This window comes from Lepidochelys kempii, chromosome 20 (assembly GCF_965140265.1).
Source record: "Lepidochelys kempii isolate rLepKem1 chromosome 20, rLepKem1.hap2, whole genome shotgun sequence".
Lineage (NCBI taxonomy): Eukaryota > Metazoa > Chordata > Testudines > Cheloniidae > Lepidochelys > Lepidochelys kempii.
Window position 1 is genome coordinate 22,253,484 of NC_133275.1, and position 22,506 is coordinate 22,275,989.

A 22,506-nucleotide genomic window follows, 5' to 3' on the forward strand; every position below is an offset into this window, starting at 1 on the left:
AGGACAAATGCAAAGTACTCCACTTAGGAAGGAACAATTAGTTGCAGACATACAAAATGGGAAATGACTGCCTGAGAAGGAGTACTGCGGAAAGGGATCTGGGGGTCATAGTGGATCACAAACTAAATATGAATCAACAGTGTAACGCTGTTGCAAAAAAAAGCAAACATCATTCTGGGCTGTATTAGCAGGAGTGTTGTGAGCAAGACATGAGAAGTAATTCTTCCGCTCTGTTCTACACTGATTAGGTCTCCCTGGGAATATTGTGTCCAGTTCTGGGTGCCACATTTCAGGAAAGATGTGGACAAATTGGAGAAAGCCCAGAGAAGAGCAACAAAAATTATGAAAGGTCTAGAAAACATGACCTATGAGGGAAGATTGAAAAACTTGGGTTTGTTTAGTCTGAAGAAGAGAAAACTGAGAGGGGACATGAGAACAGTTTTCAAGTACATAGAAGGTTGTTACAAGGAGGAGGGAGAAGAATTGTTCTTCTTAACCTCTGCGGATAGGACAAGAAGCAAAAGGCTTATATTGTAGCAAGGGCGGTTTAGGTTGGACATTAGGAAAAACTTCCTAACCGTCAGGGTGGTTAACCACCAGAATAAATTGCCTCGGGAGGATGTGGAATCTCCATCATTGGGGATTTTTAAGAGCAGGTTGGACAAACACCTGCCAGGAATGGTCTAGATAAAATATAGTCCTGCCATGAGCGCAGGGGACTGGACTAGATGACCTCTTGAAGTTCCTTCCAGTCCTAGGATTCTATAACAGTGGTGGGCTAACTTTTTGGCCCGAGGGCCACATTTGGAAATAGAAATTGTATGGCGGGCCATGAATGCTCACAAAATTAGGGTTGGGGTGTGGGAGGGGGTGAGGGCTCTGGTTGGGGGTGCAGGCTCTGGGCGGTGCTTACCTCAAGCGGCTTCCGGAAGCAGTGGCCATGTCCCCATTCCAGCTCCTATGCGGAGCCGTGGTCAGGTGGCTCTGCCCACTGCCCCATCCACAGGCGCCGCCCCTGCAGCTCCCATTGGCCACAGTTCCCAGCCAATAGGAGCTGCGGGGGCGGCTCTTGGGGCGGGGGCAGCGTGCAAAGCCACCTGTAGGAGCCAGAGTGGGGCCATGCCGCTGCTTCTGGGAGCCACGTGGAGCAGCCCCCAACCCTGCTCCCCAGCTGGAGTGCCGGAGGGGGGCAAGCCCCAGACCCCACTGCCCAGTGGGAGCTCAAGGCCCGGCTTAAAATGGCTGGTGAGGTGCAGTTTGCTCACCCCTGTTCTATGGTGAGGCAGTGGCAGAGACAGCAATGGCACTCAGGAGTCCTGACTCCCAATCCTTGCACTTGGTTCCCTGTGGAGATCTGAACAAGATGTGTTTTGAGCAATTTCCCCATCCCTAGATTTGAGCTTGGCCATTCTTGGCTGTCACTAGCCTGAATAAATAACAGAACAAACATCAAACTAACCATCCAAATATCCCTCCTAGGTCATTCTAGTAAGAATGCAAAGCTGCCTTGGCTCCTTCCCAAAATTCAATAACTGCTTAGTGGTTTGCATAAACTCTTGGTTTACATTGGACTCTGAAAGCCTTGGCTGGGATGATTTAGTTGGGGATTGGCCCTGCTTTGAGCAGGGGGTTGGACTAGATGAACTCCTGAGGTCCCTTCCAACCCTGATATTCTATGAATATAAATAAACCTGGTAGAAGCTACTACTTCAACCTTCCTCACCATGGAGGGACGTGTTCTCTACCTAGTGGCCGTGTTCGCGTTCTGTTTCCCAGCCGTTTCTCACAGCCATCTGTAAGTACCTCCTGTGATTCTGAGCAGATGAAGATATTAACCTGGGGTTCGTTGGACTGAGTGGAGGCTACCCTTAATTATTCTTCCTTGGCTGAAATTCCGTGACAAGTGGGAGCCAGCTTCAGAAATTCTCTTTCCCATTTGCTGTGATCTTTGTCAACCTCATTCATTTTCAGATTATTTCAGGATTGTAGAATTTGGAAGCTTTTTAACCTGAAAAGTGGAACTCTGGTGCCAAATTTCTATAATCTGAGGATAAAGGCAACCCTCCCATTGGGCAAAATTCTGCTCTCACGTACAGCAGTGTAAATCAGGAATGACTACATTGAAGTCAGCAGCGTTGCACTGATTTGAAACGGCTTTGAGATGAAAATCAGTGATTGAGACTTGGTAACAATTTTGCCTGAGGATTTGTACGTTCCTGTGAATTCAGATCTCATTACTGAGATGTCTGCAGTAGGCGTGGTTGGCTGCGTCTCTCCCGGTGAAGGGAGAACTTTGCTTGACCGTGCTGTGTAAATCTTGTGGGGGGGCAAGAGCTAGACTTCAAAAAATGATGTCCCAGCCTGGAGTTTTAGTTTGAGATTCGTTCCAGTGAATGTGTTTATGGCTTGGCACCAACTTATGCAAGCTTATCCAAAGGAGATTTCAAATATGACCCTTTGCTCCTTACTAGTAGCCACATAGTATAATTCCTAAATTCTGGTATTATGAAGCTAAGAAAAGACACCTTTAAATGAGTTAAAGTTCCAATGGGCAAATAACACCCAAAGGAAAGCCACAAGCTGGAAAACATAGAGTTGTCCCATGGGAACCCTGTCATCTCACAGAAGAAAGATTTCAGTTGTCTGAGTGTCACATTTGTGACCGTGGTAGGCAACTGTTGACTTGCTAGAGGAATGGTGAGGGGTTGTCTGAGAGAGAAGGTGATTTCTCTGGGTCAGTTGCTTTCCTCTGCATTTCCTGGGCTTTGTGGTTTGGAGGTGGGCGGGGATGGTATGACGCTCATTGGTGCTGAAGAGGCAGGAGGCGTGCTTGGGGAAGTGGGTGTCTCAGATGGAGTTTAAAATGTAGTACATAAAAACATAAGAACGGCCATACTGGGTCAGACCAAAGGTCCATCTAGCCCAGTATCCTGTCTTCTGACAGTGGCCAATGCCAGTGCCCCAGATGGAAAAACAGCACAGGTAGTCATCAAGTGATCCATCCCCTGTCGCTCATTCCCAGCTTCTGGCAAACAGAGGTTAGGGACACCATCCCTGCCCATCCTGGCTAAAAGCTGGTGATGGACCTACCCTCCATGAACTTATCTAGTCCCTTTTTGAACCCTGTTATTGTCTTGGCCTTCACAACATCCTCTGGCAAGGAGTTCCACCGGTTGACCATGCACTGTGTGAAAAAATACTTCCTTTTGTTTGTTTTAAACCTGCTGCCTATTAATTTCATTTGGTGACCCCTAGTTCTTGTGTTATGAGAAGGAGTAAATAACGCTTCCTCATTTACTTTCTCCACACTAGTCATGATTTTATAGATCTCTCTCATATACCCCTTAGTCGTCTCTTTTCCAAGCTGAAAAGTCCCAGTCTTCTTAATCTCTCCTCATACGGAAGCCGTTCCAGACCCCTAACCATTTTTGTTGCCCTTTTCTGAACCTTTTCCAATTCCTATGTATCTTTTTTGGGATGGGGCGACCACATTTGCATGCAGTATTCAAGGTGTGGGCGTACCATGGGTTTATATAGAGGCAATATGATATTTTCTGTCTTATTATTGATCCCTTTCTTAATGACGCCCATCGTTCTGTTAGCTTTTTTGACTGCCGCTGCACATTGAGTGGATGTTTTCAGAGAACTCTCCACAATGACTCCAAGATCTCTCTTGAGTAGGAACAGCTAATTTAGAGCCCATCATTGTATATGGGATAATGTTTTCCAATGTGCATTGCAATATTGAATTTCATCTGCCATTTTGTTTGCCAGTCACCCAGTTTTGTGAGATCCTTTTGTAACTCTTCGCAGTCTGCTTTGGACTTAACTATCTTCTGTAGTTTTGTATCATCTGCAAATTTTGCCAACTATCTGGTTACCCCTTTTTCCAGATCATTTATGAATATGTTGAACAGGATTGGTCCCAGTACAGACCCTTGGGGGACACCACTATTTACCTCTCTCCATTCTGAAAACTGACCATTTATTCCTACCCTTTGTTTCCTATATTTTAACCAATTACCGGTCCATGAGAGGACCTTCCCTTTTATCCCATGACAGCTTATTTTGCTTAAGAACTTTGGTGAGGGACCTTGTCAAAGACTTTCTGTAAATGAATAAACATTTCATAGATACACTCTGATCACCCCTAACGTTCTGCGGGTGGACAGCGAAGAGAAGATCGTGGTGGAAGCTCATGGTCTCACCACTCCAACCGAGGTGACAATCACCGTACACGACTTCCCTCTGAAGAGACTCATTTTATACCAAGTCAAAACCAACCTGAACTCTGACAATGGGATGATGGGCACAGCCATAATAAAGGTGCGTAAAACCCCAGCCTCAGATCGCTCAGCAAAACAAATGGTTAAACCAAATCACAATATATGTTTCAATGGTGCCAATCCCAGATATTCAAAAACCATCAGTCAGGCATCAAAAAGTCATGAGTTTGGCTTAAAAATCATGACGGCTTCCCCCCCTCCCCTCACCCCCATGATCATTTTGTTTGTCTTCTGGTTTCTGAGCCTTTCGGGTGCACTTGAGTCACGTTTTCAAGCTTTTCTCTGCAACTACAAGAATTTCCTTGTTTAAAAACAGGAAAGCTGAGATTTGCACCTAATCACATGAATCCAGGAGCTGGAGCTTTGAGGAAAAATACTGACTATCATGAAAATCTCAGTAAAATCATGAGCGTTGGGAACACGGATGTTTTTGGGTAATTTCCACCAAAGGGGGGGGAAATAAATCGCTTAGCCAGTTGATTAAAATCCCCCAGTAGTCATTGTTCCTGTAGTCCTTTCTTTGCCTTGTCTATATGAATTGTAAGATCTTCAGGACAGGGACCGATTCGTAGACTTGAAGGCCTTACCCTGTGTTTGTACAATACCTAACAGATGGGAGCTTTGGCTTTGCTTAGGGCCTCTGGGCATTAGAATAATAAAGTGTAGTCTAATTGATATAAAAAGAATGAGTTATAAGCAATTTCAGCTCCTACCCCTGCCTTGGATCCTAGCCCCCCTACCAATTTTTGTGATTTACAATCATGTTTTACGTTTTGTTTTGTTTTTTTCTACACCTCTCCCTGGATGCGATGGGAAAATTCCACCCAGACAACAGAAGTTCTGACAACTAAGTAGATGCGGGGAGTGGAGAGGGGGGGCAGTGAAATTGAAAATCTCCCCTTTCCTATGTCATCAAAGGCACAAATGGGTGTTAGCTTTAAACCACCTTTGCACCCTCCTTATCCTGGTCTGCTCCACGACATCCAGTTTATTTGGACAGCCCCAGGAACCTGACTAAGTTAGAGCAACCTCCTAGGGCTGCACTGTGGGCTGCAGTCCAGATATGCATCTCCGCAACAGCATGCGTCCTATGCCAGGGCTAACGAAGGGATCCTCAGAAGGCAGCTTTATTCGCTCAGTTCTTGGGCCTGAAGGTATCCTCCCTGGCCAGATATGGGGCTTTTAGGGGCCCTTTACACCACTTTGGCCCTTTTACCTGGTGTAAAGAGGCCGTGAAAGAGCTGATGATCTCATCCCTCATCTCTTTCCACGATGATGAATTTAGGGGACATTTGTAACAAAAACAGGTCATCATTTTCAGGTAGAAGTGTGATGATTTCTTTTTTTTTTTAAAGTTGATTGTGACCTTTTAACAAAACCAAATCAAGGTCTGACTGTTGTATAGGTAAATGAGTCCCTGGCCATGAGTTTTTGGATGAGTGGGTGTTCCAGTCAACTGCAACCCCATTCAGTTGGTGGCTAGAGCTAGTGGAAAGTTTTCTGGCTGAACATTTCTTGATTGGAAAATGCTTGAAAACCTTGAAACGTTCCACGGGAACATGTCTGTTTTGATTTTTTTTTTTAATGGAATGTTTTGGCCTTATTGAAATAGAATTTTTTTTTCATTTAGAAATAACGTAGAGTTTTGAAATGTATTTAATTGTATATTCAATTATATATAGCAATACAAAATAAAGTCAAAAAAGGAAGAAAATGTTTTGATTTTCTCAAAATGGAATGTTTTGATTGCCTCAAAGTTACCAACATGTTTTGGTTTTGTTCCGATTCTGAACGAAAATGACCTTCAAAATGTCGGCATTTCGCAGGGAATAGAAATTCGAGTTTTGGCCAGTTCCAGTGTTGACTAGTATTTTAGGACCAAGGTGGCCAAACTACAGAGAGGAATAGCAGCTTTATTATCCCTGTAAGGGCCATAGCATACAGTTGACTTGTGACTGGAATGTCTTTTAACAATAGATGTTGAGCAAATAGATGGATCAAGGGGAAATTTATGACATAGTGTTTTTCATGGAGCTTTGTAACTTTTGTAAGAATTGCTAACATGATTTATGATTAAGTTTCACTGTTCCTGCATGGATACTTTATCCATGGTGACTATTGACCTGCTGAACTAATAACTCCAGACTGAATAATCTTCACTCAGGTTCATACCAAAGACCTAAAGAAAGATGGCAAACAGTATGTGGCTGTCCAAGCCAAAAGCCCGCAATTCAACTTGGAGAAAGTGGTTCTGGTCACCTTCCACGGTGGCTACATCTTCATCCAGACAGATAAAACCATCTACACACCTGGATCTACAGGTATTGCCTTCTTCTGACCCCTTTTGGGCTTTGGGTGCACTGACTTCATTTTAGATCTGCTGCAGGTTGCATACTGTGGAGATTATTGTGTCTCTCGTCTTCTGGTTTTAATTCTTCTGTATTTCATTCATGGCTTCTTAAGTCCCCATCCTCAGGACTATGTTACCATTCACTGGTACTTGACCATTTGCAGTACACTCCATGCAAGGGAACGGTCATTCTTAACACCTGATCATCCGCTGCCGTGCACCTTGGATCATCAGTCACACCTGTGCAAATTAGTCCTATATCGCTCCCAGAACAGAACTCTGCACTCATGCCAGAGGTAGCATTTTACTCCACTCTGCCCTGGGTGAAACACAAGTAGAGCTGGGTGAAATTTTTCAGACAAATAGTTTATGCTCCAAAAAATTCAGTTTTGGATTGACCAAAACTTTTCATGAATTCAGGTTGATTTTGGAGAATAGTTATGACTGGAAAAAAATTAATTTTTTTAAGTCAAAGTGATTAATTCTGTTTTTGAAATACAACATTTTGATGTTTTGTTTGGAAATGATGTTCCGTTTAGAAATTCAGCTAAATTTGCTTTTAAGTAAAAACCACCAGAAAACTCAACAAAATAAAACATTTTGTTTGACCCGAAACAAAATGTTTACCAGTCATAATACACTTCATGCAAGGGCGTTGCCCTATCGTAATAGTTCATCATTTTGTTTTGGCAAGAAAAACCAAACAAACTTCCATTTCGTGTTGACCCGGAACAAAAATTTGGGGGGATTTTTTTTCAGTTCGGCCACTGAACCCCACCCCCCAAAAAATCATTCACTCAACTCTGGACACAAGGTACAAAGCATTAGTGAATGATGCCTCAGGACTTTTCCATGGAATTGTCAGAGCTTTCAGTATTGATGGGGAAGAGAGGAAGCATGGTCAAGTGGTTAGGGCACTAGTCTAAGTCTTGGGAGGTTGGTGGTCAAGTTCCTGTTCTTCCATAAACTCTGTGTGACCTTGGAGAAGTTGCCTAGCCTCTCTGTAACTCAGTTCCCCTATCTGTCAAATGAAAATAAAAGCACTGTCCTGCTTTGCAGATGTGTTGCGAAGATAAACACATTAAAGATTGTGAGGCGTCCATATATTACAGAAAAGGGGGCCACATAAGTACCATACACAGATTAGACCTGGATGGGAAGGGGATATGGACCCATCACTTCAAAATTATTTTTCAGTTCCATTTTAGGTTGATAGTGACACAGCCATTACATTTCACAGCTGTTCTGTGGCCTGTGGGAAATAAAATCTTTTTATCTCAGCCTAACTTCTCCTGGCACATATGCATGCAGTCGCAAAGCCATCATCAGAAGCTGCAGTTGGGGAACAATCTAAACAAATCCCCAAAGTAAGAACATAAAGGCCAAACTGGGTCAGACCAGTGATCTATCTAGGCCGGTATTCTACCTCTGACAGTGACCAGTGCCAGATGATTCAGAGGGAATGAACAGAACAGGACAATTTCGAGTGATCCATCTCCTGTTGTCAAGTCCCAGCTCCTGGCAGTTGGGGGTCTAGGGACACCTGGAGCAGCTCCACCAATGGCTATTAGCCAAGATGGTCAATCTTCCATGAAATTAGCTCATTCTTTGTTGAACCCAGTTATACTTTTGGCCTTTACACAACATACCATGGCAATGAGTTCCACAAATTGACTCTGTGTTGTGTGACAAAGAACTTCCCTTTGTTTGTTTTAAACACGCTGCCTATTAATTTCATCCTTCCCTTTTGTTTCCTATATTTTTACCCGTATACTCAGGATATCTCAGATTGTGCTCTGTTTAAAGTGAAATAAACCAACCCAAGGCCTGACAGAGCAATCAACCATTAATTTGCCTTCTGAATTTTTTTCCAGTCTATTGTCGAATCTTCTCTATGGGTCATCAACTGGAACCAGTGTCGAAACCAGTTATTGTTGAATTTCAGGTAAGACATTTTCCCGTCACTTTGTCACAATGACTAGCTGTAAGAATTGAGTTTTGTAAACTAAACTGTTTTAACTAACATCGCTGAATGTAAACACTCTGATACAACATGAGACAGACAAGGTGGGTGGGGTAATATATTTTATTGGACCAACTTCTGTTGGTGGAAAAAGATGAGCTTTGAGCTCCACAGAGCTCTTCTTCAAGTCTGTGTGTCTGGAAAGTTTGTCTCGTCCATCAACAGAATAAAAGATATGACCTCACCCACCTTGACTCTCATATCCTGGGACCAACATGGCTACAACACTGCAAACATATAAAAACATGGTAAGGATAGGAGATGAGTTAATAGCTGATTGAAGCCTCACCTTGTAAACCTAATGCATGGAAAGTTTCCTGCTGTCATTGACGAGGAAAGTTCTATGGTTCCGGAGGGGCAGCTGTGCTGATTGGGAGGTTTCATGGTTTAGTTGGAGTTGTTGGGTGTAGGACTGGAGCAAGGTTTTGGGAGCACTTCGGGAGGGTGGAAAGGTTATTGATAAGGGAGCTGTGCAGCCAGCATGGGTCTGAAGCGTAAGCTACGAATAGATCTGGTCTTTGGTGAAACAGTTTTCTACAGGAAGACGCCATTTTGAGAAAAAGCAAAATTTTTCACAACGTTGATATTATTTTGATGACATCTCTGCACAAAAAAATTTTTTTTCGAAGTGAAAAAAAATAGTTTTGAGACAACATCAACGTTTTGTTTCAAAATATATTTATAATTATATTATAATAATGATTTATTTATATTTATTTATATATTATGTTTCTCTTATTTTTACATTATTTCATGACATGTCTGTGAAGTGCATATTATGCCCTTCCTCAAACCCATCCCCAAACCTCCAGACAGCTGTGGCTGGTGGGTGCTGAGCAATCTTGCAGTGATTGAGTCTTAATAAGTTGCGAGCTTTCGGTAGTTATCATACATGTTATCTGTCACGCATAAACACCCTGCAAGAGGTGTGTTTGGTCTAGTACATTTGTCAGGTCTGAGGTAAGAGTTATTTGCAAAGAACAGGGGGGTTCCTTTTCCAAGGGGTCTCTGCATCACGTCGACTAAAGCAGCCAAAGTAACTGACTGTTAAATGCTGATTTATAAACCTCGGAATTTTTTATTAGCCCACAAATTTAAACCCAGGTGATCGTATGGGGCAGAACAATTCACAATGTTTTCTGACACCTCTAATCTCTGACCTGCTTTTCTTTGCCAGACACCTGAGGGCATTATTGTGAAGAGGGAATCTGTATCCTCATCCAGCAAAGTCGGGATCTTCCCTATGAACCATCGCTTACCTGAAATTATCAAGTAAGTTGCCCTAAATATCACCGTGTGCATATGTAATAGGGCCCTACCAAAGTCACGGCTGTAAAAAATGTGCCCCGGACCGTGAAATAAGCCCTCCCCCATAAAATCTAGCTATTGGAGGGGAAAGGGAGGGGTAGGGCAGGGGGCTCCTCAGGCTCCAGCTGCTAGTCCCCGGAGCTGGGGAGGAACAGGACTTACTGTTCTCCTGCCCAGCCACTCTCGGCGGGAGATCAGACCCACCTCCGGGTACCTCCTGAAGCTGCAGGAAGCCCAACTATGAAGACAGCATAGAAGTGAGGGTGGCAATCCCACAACCCCACCTACAACAGCTGTATGACCCTCTCCTACCCCCCACCCCCGCCCCAGCTGCCTTTTGGGTCCGAAACCCCATTGTTACAGCACTGTGAAATTTCAGATGTAAACAGTCTGAAAACATGAAATTGACTAAGTTTCAAATCCTGTGGCTGAGTAATTGACCAGAATTGACCATGAATTTAATAGGGCCCTAGTAATAAAGACCTACAGAGATCAGGCAGTGAAACAGAAGATTTATGTGTATGATTCATTAGCTGTTTCACCTACAGGCATTTCCTGGAGATAATAACCTCCTAAGCAGTGTTTAAAGCAGATGTGGACTCATCGTGGTTATTTTCCTATTGAGAGCGATCTATCCCCAGTAACACAGTGATTGTGACATAGGAATTGCCAGAGTGGATCAGACTCAAGATCCATCTAGTCCAGTATTATGTGGCCAAAAGTGGTACCACCAGATGGTGCAGAGGACAGCATAAGAGCCTCTGCAGTAGACAGATGTGGGATAATATCCCCATGACAGTGTCATCCTGATATTTAGAGACTGGCTTAAGCCCGGAAGCCTGAGGTTTAAGAACCCTTCCAGAATTGTTGTTAGCATTAACTGTTCTTATTCTTAGGAGCCATATAAATGTCCAAACCCTTTTTGATTGGAGAACCCATCCGAATTTGTCCTCCTACCCAATATGTTCCACCCCTGCCCCAAGGAGTGCAGATTTTGTTGGGCTCTCCATACCCCTCAAAATATGCAACTGTATTTTAGATTGCCAGAAGTTAAGATAGCCACCAGTCATCTTTATTGACCTGAAGTCATCTTGGGATCAATGCATGGCTTAGGGTTAGCATTACAGGCCAATTAAATTCCCTGGAGAAAGAAGAGGGCCAGTCAGACATAGCAAAATGTGTGCTAGGTGCATTCATTCATCTTTTTATTTTCCCCCTGTAGTTTGGGAACCTGGAATATTGTGGCTAGGTATGAAGACTCCCCACAGCAGAGCTTCAGTGCACAGTTTGACATTAAAGAGTACGGTGAGGATCCCCACTGTTGTCCTTCATCTGTCCCAGAGAGCTCTCCTCTCTCTAATCTCCTGACCCAATCATGGAGGAGACTTTTTATTCAGTTTGGCTTTATTGACCAGCTGTACAATCCTATAAACTCAACGTTCTTTCCTTCTCCTCTCGTTTCTCCAGTGTTACCGAGTTTCGAAGTCACATTGGAGCCGTCTGAGAAGTTTTTCTACATAGATGGCAACGAGGACCTCAGAATTCATATCAACGCGAGGTGGGTGTCTCTGTGAGCTGGTTGAGTGGAAGGAGAGGCGGTGCATCATGGGAGTCCCTGGCTATGGTGCATCATGGGAGATGCTGTCTGGCTGGGCAGCCCGGGCCCATTGCGGAGAATGGGCACATGAGACACCAGAACTACAACTCCCCTGAGGCATTATGGCAGCACTTCCAAATTTAAATATTTTGGGTTTTCAGGCATTCCGTTTTTCAATTAAAAATAGATTTCTTTTTCCTCCTATGGCAACAGACAGTTCTTACAGAAAATTTTGTTTGGTAAATAACCCAATTTGCCATTGAAAAAGAGTTTAGAGGGGAAATTTTCAGCAAGCTATACTCCCAAAGTAAAGTTTCTTCTGGTGAGGAACTGAAACCTGGCTGGACCCATAAGCAAACTCTGTGGCTTCAGCTCAGTTCCTTCATCTACTATTTCTGCCACTTCCTCCAGCTACCACAGCAGAAAGAGGTTAATTGAAAACAAATGAGTCATTTTAGTTTGATCTGTGACTGGGCCACCTTTAACCAAGGGCACATGGTATCTTTCAAGAGACCGCGATGGAAATATCTTTGGTATAACCCACAAGCCAGCACCACAGGTTCTCAGGAGGTTTCCATGGGGCTTTTCTTACCCATCCTCTCCTCTTTCAGGTTCCTCTATGGGAAAGACTTAGACGGCACTGCCTTTGTCCTCTTTGGGGTGAAGATAGGTGATGAGAAGAAGAGCATCCCGCAGTCACTCAAGAGAATTGAGGTAATGCCCGTTCTTGGAGGAGAAATGCTGGGGAAGTGATGTGCCCTCACAGATAAAGTAGTAAAGAACCTCCCCAACTGCACATCACCTTAATCGGGTGTTTACCTTCAACACCACCAAGGGCTGTAGTCAAGGTCCGTATGGGATGGGGACATGAGATGGAGCAGAGCCAAATTGTGTGACCTGACTAGATTTGCCCTATAATCCCCCGCAAACTCCCAACTTGCTCTTACGTATAAAGTGGTAGGTGGCTCCTTTAAAAGCTGCCCACCTTCTCTCCCACCAGCAGGCTGTAGGTGCTACTCGCCCGTACAGGGCTGTGGGCTCGGGGAGTAGTCCATCAGCCCAAGCTTCTCTGCTGCCATCACCCTCACGGCCATGCCTGCTTCATGCAGCTCCCTCTGCAGCCACCGCAGAAGAGGAGTGAAAGGGACGGCTTAGGGACGGCACCGTTGCTCACTATGTCGGGGTGGCCAAAGTGCTGCCGGTGAACTTTATGTACCTGAGGAGCTCTGCGATGTGTCACCCCACCACCCAAATACAGAGGGGCAGCAGCAGAGACTATATGCTGGGACCTGCGGACACCATGGGCCTCCCCCAGACACTAATAACAAAGTGGGCTACAATCTGTGCCATTCCGGGTGCAATCCTCTGGCTCCAGGTAGAAGACCAACCTGGGGCATTTGCAGAAAGTTGCCCTCTGCTCTAAACCCACGGAAGTTTGGGAGCCGACAGCTGCACATGTACGTGTGTGCATGTGACATTAAGAAACCCTTTCCCTCTTTCTAGATACTTGATGGGAATGGGGAAGCAGAGCTAACCAGAGCAATGCTGCAGGCCCGTTTCGTCGACCTTAGGGAGCTCATCGGCCACTCAATCTATGTTACTGTGACGGTTTTGACACAGTCTGGTGAGCAACCGTTTACTTTGGAGAGGTGCAAAAATAAGTCCTCAGTTCAGGAAGGATGTGACACTGACTACCTGCTTTCTCTGGGTGCAATTCAAGGCGTAGCTTTTGATCTATGAAGTCCTTCATGGCTTAGGTCCCTTGTACCTTGGAAATACCAGGCCAGATCCTGCTGTTAATTACAATGGCATAAAAATAGAGTGACCCTGGTAGATTTATTTCTGACTGACAGTGGGGAAGATGAGATCAGAATCTGTCCTGAAACCGCTTTCCTTAACCCATCCTGTGGCTTCTCTGTGCAGGCAGCGACATGGTGGAAGCGGAGAGAACCGGAATTAACATTGTGACGTCTCCCTATCAGATCCACTTCACAAAAACAGCCAAGTACTTCAAGCCGGGGCTGCCCTTTGAACTCATGGTAATCTCTCTTCTGCCTAGAACTAGGCCTTTTGGGGGGTATTAACAGGAGACAAAGGGCCAGGTTCTTATCTCAAGCCGGAGTATCTCCATTGACATCAATTCATGACTGAGATCAGAATCTGGCTCAAAGCTGACAGTCTATCTAGGAAGCAGTGTGGTGGCGGGGGATACAAAATACGGCATGAGGTCACTCATACGCCTTAGTACGCTGCTTCCTGGGCCTTGTACCAGTACCAGGGGCTTTAGGGATTCTAGACTCCTCCACGCTCATAATGCGGCTCTATGCTGGGCCTAGTGCTCCAGGGCCCTTTGGCTCAGGTTACACGTCTACCCTACAATCAGAGGTGTGACTGCAGTGCACGTAGACAGACCCGAGCCAGCTTTGATCTAGCCGGCTCAAAGAACGACACCAGTGGAGCCATGGCAGGCTGTACAACTGACCCTGGATGTGAACTCAAGCAGCTTCACTGCTCTTGTTGTTCCGGAGAGCTGGATCAAAGCTAGCTTGGGGACGTCTACCCATGCCGCGGTCACCCCTTTGATTGCAGGGTCGATATACCCTCCGTATGCAGATGGACACATAGTAGCTCCTCTGTTGCAGCCTGAGGTTCAAAGGCAGTAAGAAGAGAGGTTTGGGAGAGGTGGGGGTTGAGAGGTGGGGAATAGATGAATGGTGGAGGAAGGGGAGAATTGGGAAGCAACAGTCCTGGGGAGTGGTAGGAATTTGCACTGGGGTAGAGGGGCGCTAGTACGGAACGGCAGAGGGCAGTGAAGTTGTAGGGTGGGGCAGCCGGGGGATCATTCTCTCCTGTCTGTCTCTGTTGCTTACTGCACACATAGAATCTCCAACCTAGTCCAACATGACGCTGGGCGGTAATCCCTTTGTCTCCCCTTGATCTCAGGTCTACGTGACAAACCCCGATGGCTCGCCAGCGGCCCGCGTTCCCGTTAAGGTGGATGGCTCCCAAGATTCTCGGCTGACTCAGGGAGACGGGACGGCGAAGCTGGTTATCAACACGCCTGGGGAGAAATCACAGTTAGACATCACCGTGAGTAACCTTCCGTTATCACAGGAGGTTGGGCACGGTGTGTGCACCCATTGGGCAGCCCCCTTCGGCCGACGCCCTGTACACAGCCCTAAATCAGTCATGGGAAACTGAAGATAATCATTCACCCTGCAGGCAGTGGATGCCAGTGCAGCTTCAATACGACCACTGTTTCCATCTCCAGGCTGGCGCATAGCATCTGAACGTCATTCTCCCTACGCTGGGTGAGATCTAGTCATTTCCAGCGGCCTGTGACTTGGATTTCACAAGGGGCAGAGTCTTGTGGGAAATGCACAGATATCTGGCAAAGAGCGGAAGGAATTGACTGTATGGTTAATGAAAATGCAACAACATGGAGGGCTGGCTGGTTGGGGCTTGGAAGAGGGCGCCAGAGAAGCCAATGATTGACTGGGCCATAGAGACTGAACTCCCTTCTTAATACGAGAGGGGGCTGGGCTGAGATACGATGTGGGGGGGTCATGTGGGGAAGCTTCCCCTGCCCAGAGTCCATGCTGCAGTTGTCCTGTGGCTAGAAAGGCTTCAGTCTTCTGGGTCTTTCAAAGCACTAAACTATATAAAGAAACTGAAAGGAAGCTTCTGAAACACTAAGAATGCCTGAAGGAAGACAATGTGGCTTTGTGCCTTGGGCTCAGGCAGCCTGGGTTCAAATTCTGGCTTTGCCACTGGTTTGCCGTGCACTCTTCAGCACCTCACTTCCCCTCCCTGTGCCTCAGTTTCCACAAAGGGACCTCCTTTGTAGAGCTCTCTGAGAGCCAGGCATGAAAAGCACTAGATGCTGCTATTAGAATAAGGACAGGAGGTCATTAATTTTTCTTGGCTTTATGAACTAGTTTTTATTCATTTAAAGATTTTAGGGTCCAGACTTTGCTTTTCATGAAAATGACGTAAATCTGAAGCAGCTCTGAATTTACACCAGTGTAACTGAGAACAGAATCTGGCCCAGACAGATGTGTTAAAGCTCAAATTTATTTTAACTGACACTGTTTTTTTTTCCCCTGATCCTTCCAGGTAAAAACTGACCACAGGGACCTCCCGGAGAACCGCCAGGCCCATAAGTCCATGGTGGCTGAAGCCTATCAGACCCAAGGAGGATCTAAAAATTATCTCCATCTGGCAGTCACCACTACTGAGATCAGACCTGGAGACAACTTACTTGTGAACTTCCACCTGCAAACTAGTAGCCAAAGTATTGTGAACAAGAACATGTACTTCACCTACCTGGTAAGTGTTGTGCTCCAGGGTAGTAGGTTCTCCTTTTACATCCAGGCACTGAAGACCCCCTAGTGACATAGAAGCAGGGCTTAAATTCTTACAGAGAATTTCCCGGAGTCCCCCGCACCTCCCCCTATAACCTATAAAAACTCAAGGGAGGTTGAAAATATTTACCGGAGAGCTCTGGCTGAATTTAAGCCCTGCATAGAAGCTTTATTACTCATGTCTACATGGCCTAGAGTAGCCACCCAGCACTGACTAAACTCCCAATGTCAACTTCTCAAGGCTGAACATAAACCAAGGATGGATTATCTGGGGCCAGAAGTTTGCTTTAGTTGCTCCAAAGTCCCGATTGGAAAATTGGAGGAGACTCCCCAAACATTATTGCGTTGCAATCAAAGTCTGAATTTGGGGGTAAGGCAGATGCACATAGAAGGATGCACCCACCAGGAGCGGATTTACCAAGAAACAAACTGTGTGGTGGCACAGGGCCCCCAACAACAGGGGCGCCTCCAAAATGCAGGACAAATATCTGACAATCTGCCCCCGAGCAGCAGGCTCAGGCAGGCTGCCTGCGTGCCATGGCCGGTGGCCCCACACCGCTCCTGGAAGCAGCCAGCTGCTGGCACGTCTCTGTGCACCCCTGGCCGGGGGGGAGGCCGCTCTGCATGCTGCCTCTGCCCCGGGCAGCGCATGAAGACCCGCTGTCCCCCTCCCCCTAAGGGGCACGCAGAGACGTGCCAGCAGCAGGGCAGAAGTGGCTCTCTGCCCGCTTTGCCTCCCTCTGCACTGCTTCACTCCTGGAAGCGGCCGGCATGTCCCTGCGGCCCCTGGCGGGGGCGGGGGGGTGTCTCCGCGCCAATTCTGCAGCTCCCATTGCCCAGGAACTGTGGCCAATGGGAGCTGCGGGGGTGGCGCCTGAGGGCAGCAGCGCACGAGACACCTTGGACATCCCCTCTCTGCCCCCCACCTAGGAGCTGCTGCTGGTGGGGGGGTGGGTGTGTGCTGGTCGCTTTGGGAGCCGCGCCGTCCCCCTATCCACCTCCCGCACCCCAATCCCCTACCCCAGCCCAGAGCCTGCACCCAGCACCCAAACTTCCTCCCAGAGCCTGCACCCCTCACCCCTCTTCCCACACCCCAACCCCCTGCCCCAGTCAAGGTACCTCACTTTATTTTGATTTACTTTCCATTACTTTATAATATAGGAGGAGGATGAAGAATAAAAGAATGAAAAACAGGGGAGAGATAAGAGAATGTTCTTTTTCTTAGCTGGGTCCTGAAGGGGGTTGGGGGGCGTGAAAATGAAGCCGCTCACAGGGCCCCACTAACTCTAAATCCACCACTGACCCACAATCCTTTGCTCTAACCACTAGATCGCACTCCCACGCAGAACCAGAAGTAGAATCCAGGGGTCCAGATTCCCAGGCCTTTGCTCCAACCAGTTCCTCGTCTAACCCATTCCAGTCATGAGGGATGGTCCTAAATTGGATGAGGCTTGGATCTGGGAGTCTGAAGAGTATCTGAATGTCAGAGCTTCCGCACCTCAGGCCAGGACCTGCAGTCCTCAACCAGTTCCATCAACTCTAGATCTTAATGTATATCTGAAACATTCCAAGTCTCTTGGTCTTGTCCAGGTGGATGATGAGGTTCATTGTCCTTCACAACCCATGTCTCATGTTTCCCTGTTAGATCCTGAATAAAGGGAAGATCATCCGTGCTGGAAGACAGGCCAAGCAGGCTTCACAAATTCTGGTGACCATGTCCCTGCCCATCACTCCAGACCTCATCCCTTCATTCCGCATCTTGGCTTACTACCATGTAGGAAATTCGGAGATTGTAGCAGACTCGGTCTGGGTGGATGTCCAGGACACCTGCATGGGAACGGTGGGTTGGTTTTCTTTCTGGTCCTCTGGATCTAGCTCTGTTCATATAAATTGACACTTGTTGTCATAAAGCCATCACTATTATCCACGATTTTCTTCTCGCTTCAAGATTCAGACTTCTTTTTCTTCCTCTTTTAGCACAATGGAGACTAGGGCACCATTCAATCATGTCTGGAGAGAAGAAACACACAGAAAGTCATTTTTAGTGATAATGGGACTGATTCAGCTCTCAGCGTCTCCTGGGTCAATAGCACGATTAAGAGATTCCTTAGAGATGCAATAGAAAGATAGGTAGAAAATAAGGTCTATAAATAGATTCCTTTGGAATCTAGAATCAGCTTCAGATTTACTCTACTTTCTTATGCTAAGAAGGGAAGTAAATGGCTTCCTCTGCCATAAAATAACCTCCTTGCTTCACCCTTTTCCAAATAGCTGGTGGTGAAAGGAGCCACCGAGGCGGACAATAGAATCCACAAGCCAGGGTCCTCAATGAAAATCAAAGTGGAAGGAGACGCTGGAGCGCGTGTCGGGCTGGTGGCCGTGGACAAGGGAGTCTACGTTCTGAACAAGAAACACAAGATTTCGCAAACAAAGGTGGGCCATGTAAACATCAGGACCTTGGCTGTGACTGGTGGTGTTTTACGGGGTGGAAGGCACTGAGCTGAGATTCTGTTTGGTAATAGCAAGAATTTTTTGCTTGCTGGCATACTCCTTGGGATGGGCTCTTTTTCAGACTCAAGCAAAGCAGGGGTGGGCCAGTTCAGTCCTTGAATGGGAGACTTTAAAGGAAACCCAGGGAGCTACAAGAAGTAGTTTTGGTGATTCAGAAGGAGGCCTTCCTCCATCGGCGCGGGAACTAGGCATGTGGGGGGTGCTGCAGCACCTCCAGATTTTGTATGGGGCGGGGCTCCGTGCCCAGAGTCCCGGCTGCCAGCTCCGTGCCCTGCCCCTGGCCCTGTGCCCCGGCTGCCAGCCCTGCACCCAAGGCTCCGCATCTGTCCCCAGCTGCGGCCCCAGCTGCGGCCCCCTTCCCCCATCCGTCCCCCCGCCCCCCCCCCCAGCACCATGGCCCTGCTCCCGGTCCCAGTTCTAGGGGGCGGCAGGGGGCATGGATGGGGGGAGGGGTGTGCAGCTCAGCTCCCGCACTCTGAAATGTGTTCCAGCATCACTGCCTTCCTCCCTCTGAGTCCGTTCTCATTCAACACAATGCTCGAGGTGGCTGCGATCTTACACGGTATGTCTACACAGCATTTTGGAGCAAGCGGGAGCAAGCTTCCCAGCCCTGGTCAACACGTGGATTTATGGGGCTCATGCTAGCCCTCTAAATATGTAGACAGCGCCAAGGAAGGGGGCGTGCTTCAGAGCCGGAGCTCCAGCCTGAGCCACCGCTTTGTGGCACCTGTCCATGCAGCGGTTTTCAGACTGCTGACACAAGCCCTGCAAGCTCAAGCCTGTCGACCTGCACCAGGAGGCTCGCTCCAAAACACGGCGTAGACAGAGCATTTTTAATTCGTAGCATGCAAAGAGCAAAATCTAGTCTTCAGCCGGTAAAGTGCTTTGAGACCCTTCTGGCTGGGAGTCCGAAGGGACCAAGGGGGATTAGAACCTCGGTGGAAGTCCAGGCCTATATGTGTACAAAATACCATTGTTCATAATGATTTCCCGTCATCTATGCCCACTCTTCACAGATCTGGGACACCGTGGAGAAGAGCGACATTGGGTGCACACCTGGCAGTGGCAAGGACAATAAGGGTGTGTTTGCAGATGCTGGACTGAGCCTGGAGACCAGCATTAAGATTTCAACACCCCTGAGATCAGGTATCACTGCATGGATCTGAAACTCCTTGCTGACCTCCCCTTTCAGCAACTAGCTTCACAGACTGGCTGATCTCTGGGTGGCTCGGGGTATTGATAACAGGGTTTCAAAACCGTCCACCTCCAAGTCTTTGTTCACCTGCCCCAGGACACTAGAAATTGAAAGCCAGCCTCTTGGTGGTCTGTGCTGTGATGGTTTCAATCTGCCTCCCAGTGGACAAGCGTCCAGAGAAGGTGGCTTGACCTAGAACAGAGGTAGTAATAGGCCGACCACAGGCCAAATCCGGTCTGCCGGATGCTTTTGAATGGACCCTGAAATCTTATCATCATCATCATCATTATTGGTTTTTTATTATTATTTTCTCTGGAGTCTGGACCTTGACTACACCTTGACCCAGAAATTTGGACCTTGACAAAAATAAATGACTACCCCTGGCCTAGAGTTTAGAGGGGGACAGGGAATCAGGACTCCTGGGTTCTGTTCCTAGCTCTTGGAGATAGTGGGGTAGGTTAGATGGGTTGCAGTAGGATGCAGGATTCAGGAAGCCTAGATTCCATTTCTGACTTTGCCATTTGCGTGATTTTGGGGACAACATTTCACCTCTAAAAAAGAAAAGGAGGACTTGTGGCACCTTAGAGACTAAAAAATTTCACCTCTGTGTGTCTCAGCTTTGCTATCTACCAATTGGGGTTAATGATATTTGCCTTTGTAAAGTGTTTTGAGGTTCTTGGATGAAAGGGGCATAGATGAGCCGTGTGTGATTGTTACGTCACAAAAGTCATCACTACAACAGCCAGCTGAGTCTCAGCAGGGAGGCGAAGGACTGGTTGGGTCACAGAGACTGAGCTCCCCTCTGTCCAGGGCTTCATTTCTCTTTCTCTACTCTTTCTGCAGATCCAGAGTGTCCCCAGCCAGCAAAGCGCCAACGTCGCTCTGTTCAGCTAATTGAGTACAAGGCAAACAAAAGTAGGTACCAGTGAGACTGGGGAAAAGGATTTGTCATCCCTGGTCAAACCATCTGTCCAGCAAGGTGGATATCCTGCTTCCCAAGAGTGACCAACGTCCGATGCTTTAGAGGAAGGCAAAATTCCCACCCATGCCAATGTATCTGACCCCCTAGTGCAGCATTTCTGAAACTGGGGTCCGTGAGGATACTCCAGGGGGTCCGTGGGCCCCACTGATCAACTCCTCCTACTCCGTCTCTCAACTCTTCCCCTCCCTCTCAGTGCCTCCTGCATGCTGGGGAACAGCTGTTCAGCAGCGTGCAGGAGGCACTGGGAGGGAGGGGGAGGAGTGGGGATAGGGTGTGCTCGGGGGAGGGGGCTGAAAGAACCGGGGAAAAGGAAGGGCAGGGGTGGAGCTGGGGCAAGAAGAGGTGGGGTGGGGCCTTGGGGGAAGAGGTGGAGTGGGGGCAGGGCCTGGGGCTGAGCAAGGGGTTTGGGGGTCTGCCAAAAATTTTAAATCAAAATGGGGGTCCTCAGGTTGCTAACGTTTGAGAACCTCTGCCCTCATGTATTGTTGTACCGGAGAGATCAGGATAATGCCTGGGTGACTCAGAGGAGCATGGTGCTCTCCGTAATCGAGAACAGGGAAAGTGGAGTTGGATTAAGAGGGGAGAGGAGAAGCTCAGTTTTACCTGTGTTCAGATGCAGCTGGCTGCATGGTGCACAGGACCGGCAGGTGCAGGGGGATCCAGGCTGGTCTAATGTGCACTCCAAGGAGCTGGAAGAAGGTTTCCATGAAAATGAGGAAGGAACTTTCCCATGTGTACTCTAGCACCCTTCTTTTGTTGCTTTTCGTGCTGCACGTCTCTCTTCTGCCCCTTCACGGGGCGGATTCCACCGGCTTCGACTCTGGGCCAGATGCTCATTTGCATGAACCATTCAGTCGATGTCATATCCACAGTGGAAAACTCCCCTGGTGGATGGGAATTCCCCATTAAATCAGCAAAGTCACGTTTTGTGTCAGCCCCCCACTCCATCTCCAGAGTAGGCAGCTGCTCAGGGCGTGGGAAGGACAACAAGGCCGGGAGAGACTGGAAAGGGGTGTTCTGCTTTGCCAGCCCTCTTCAGGGGTAAGGCCCGTAGGAACAATGACCTAATGCTAGGAGCCCATGTATCACTGGGAAAGATCCACCTATAGGATAAGGGCACTGTCACTGAGTCCCCGATGACCCTGTCAGCATTCCCTTGCTCTGAGCAGCGTTCAGATGCAGGGGAAAATCTGGACCCCAGTTTCAGGGGACCTAATTCGTGTGTGATGCGCAAGGGGGGTAGGTGAGTGTGAGCGTAAGGGTGTCTATGTTGGGGTAACGTACACTCTGTGCGGGCTGGGAGAAGGTGCAAGTTTCACCAGCTTTGACTCTCCTCTGCCTTTTGCCCGTCTCTACTAGAGAGTAAAGAGGACTGAGACCTTGTGAGAGACAACAGGCTCAGCCGACGCTCAGTAGGAGAGACCTTGTGGTTTGTACATTTCAGCGGCGGATTACCAGGACCAGGCAGTGAAGAAATGTTGTGAAGACGGGATGTACGAGAACCCCATGGGGCACAGCTGCGAGAAGCGGGCTGGGTACATCCTGGATACGGATGAATGCAAGAAGGCCTTCCTCGACTGCTGCAACTATATCAAGACCATACGGGACGAGCGGCAACGGGAGCTCCACCTGGAACTGTCACGAAGCAAGTGCCAGGGTTTTAATATCACTCAGAGGAGGACAGTGGAAGAATATTCGGCCACACGAGCCAGTGCTGCTCACGTTCACTGAGTGAGATCCGTGTCCCAGAGCATAGGCAGCTAGAAGAGGCTCCCCATATGCGGCGGCAGCCAAAGAAGAAGAGCACATCACTCTGGGATGTTGTGGGGGAGATAGGCAACCAAATGTGGGTGGCTGGCCCCTTCCCCCATCTAGCCACCCACCTATACT

The 22,506-nt window shown here is 47.6% G+C and overlaps 1 protein-coding gene across 1 annotated transcript in view; it reads left to right on the top strand.

Moving 5' to 3' along the window:
- Positions 1-1,724: 1,724 nt before the first annotated feature.
- Positions 1,725-22,506, top strand: part of LOC140900623 (venom factor-like) — a 52,230-nt gene continuing 31,448 nt past the window's right edge. Inside the window, exons 1-17 of the mRNA XM_073318131.1 lie at positions 1,725-1,795; positions 4,134-4,326; positions 6,451-6,607; positions 8,511-8,581; positions 9,837-9,931; positions 11,190-11,272; positions 11,435-11,525; positions 12,176-12,278; positions 13,068-13,188; positions 13,488-13,603; positions 14,508-14,654; positions 15,681-15,893; positions 17,574-17,768; positions 18,200-18,361; positions 19,456-19,585; positions 20,478-20,549; positions 22,061-22,261. Coding sequence (XP_073174232.1) covers positions 1,725-1,795; positions 4,134-4,326; positions 6,451-6,607; positions 8,511-8,581; positions 9,837-9,931; positions 11,190-11,272; positions 11,435-11,525; positions 12,176-12,278; positions 13,068-13,188; positions 13,488-13,603; positions 14,508-14,654; positions 15,681-15,893; positions 17,574-17,768; positions 18,200-18,361; positions 19,456-19,585; positions 20,478-20,549; positions 22,061-22,261 — 2,221 coding nt within the window. The remainder of the gene's footprint in view (positions 1,796-4,133; positions 4,327-6,450; positions 6,608-8,510; positions 8,582-9,836; positions 9,932-11,189; positions 11,273-11,434; positions 11,526-12,175; positions 12,279-13,067; positions 13,189-13,487; positions 13,604-14,507; positions 14,655-15,680; positions 15,894-17,573; positions 17,769-18,199; positions 18,362-19,455; positions 19,586-20,477; positions 20,550-22,060; positions 22,262-22,506) is intronic.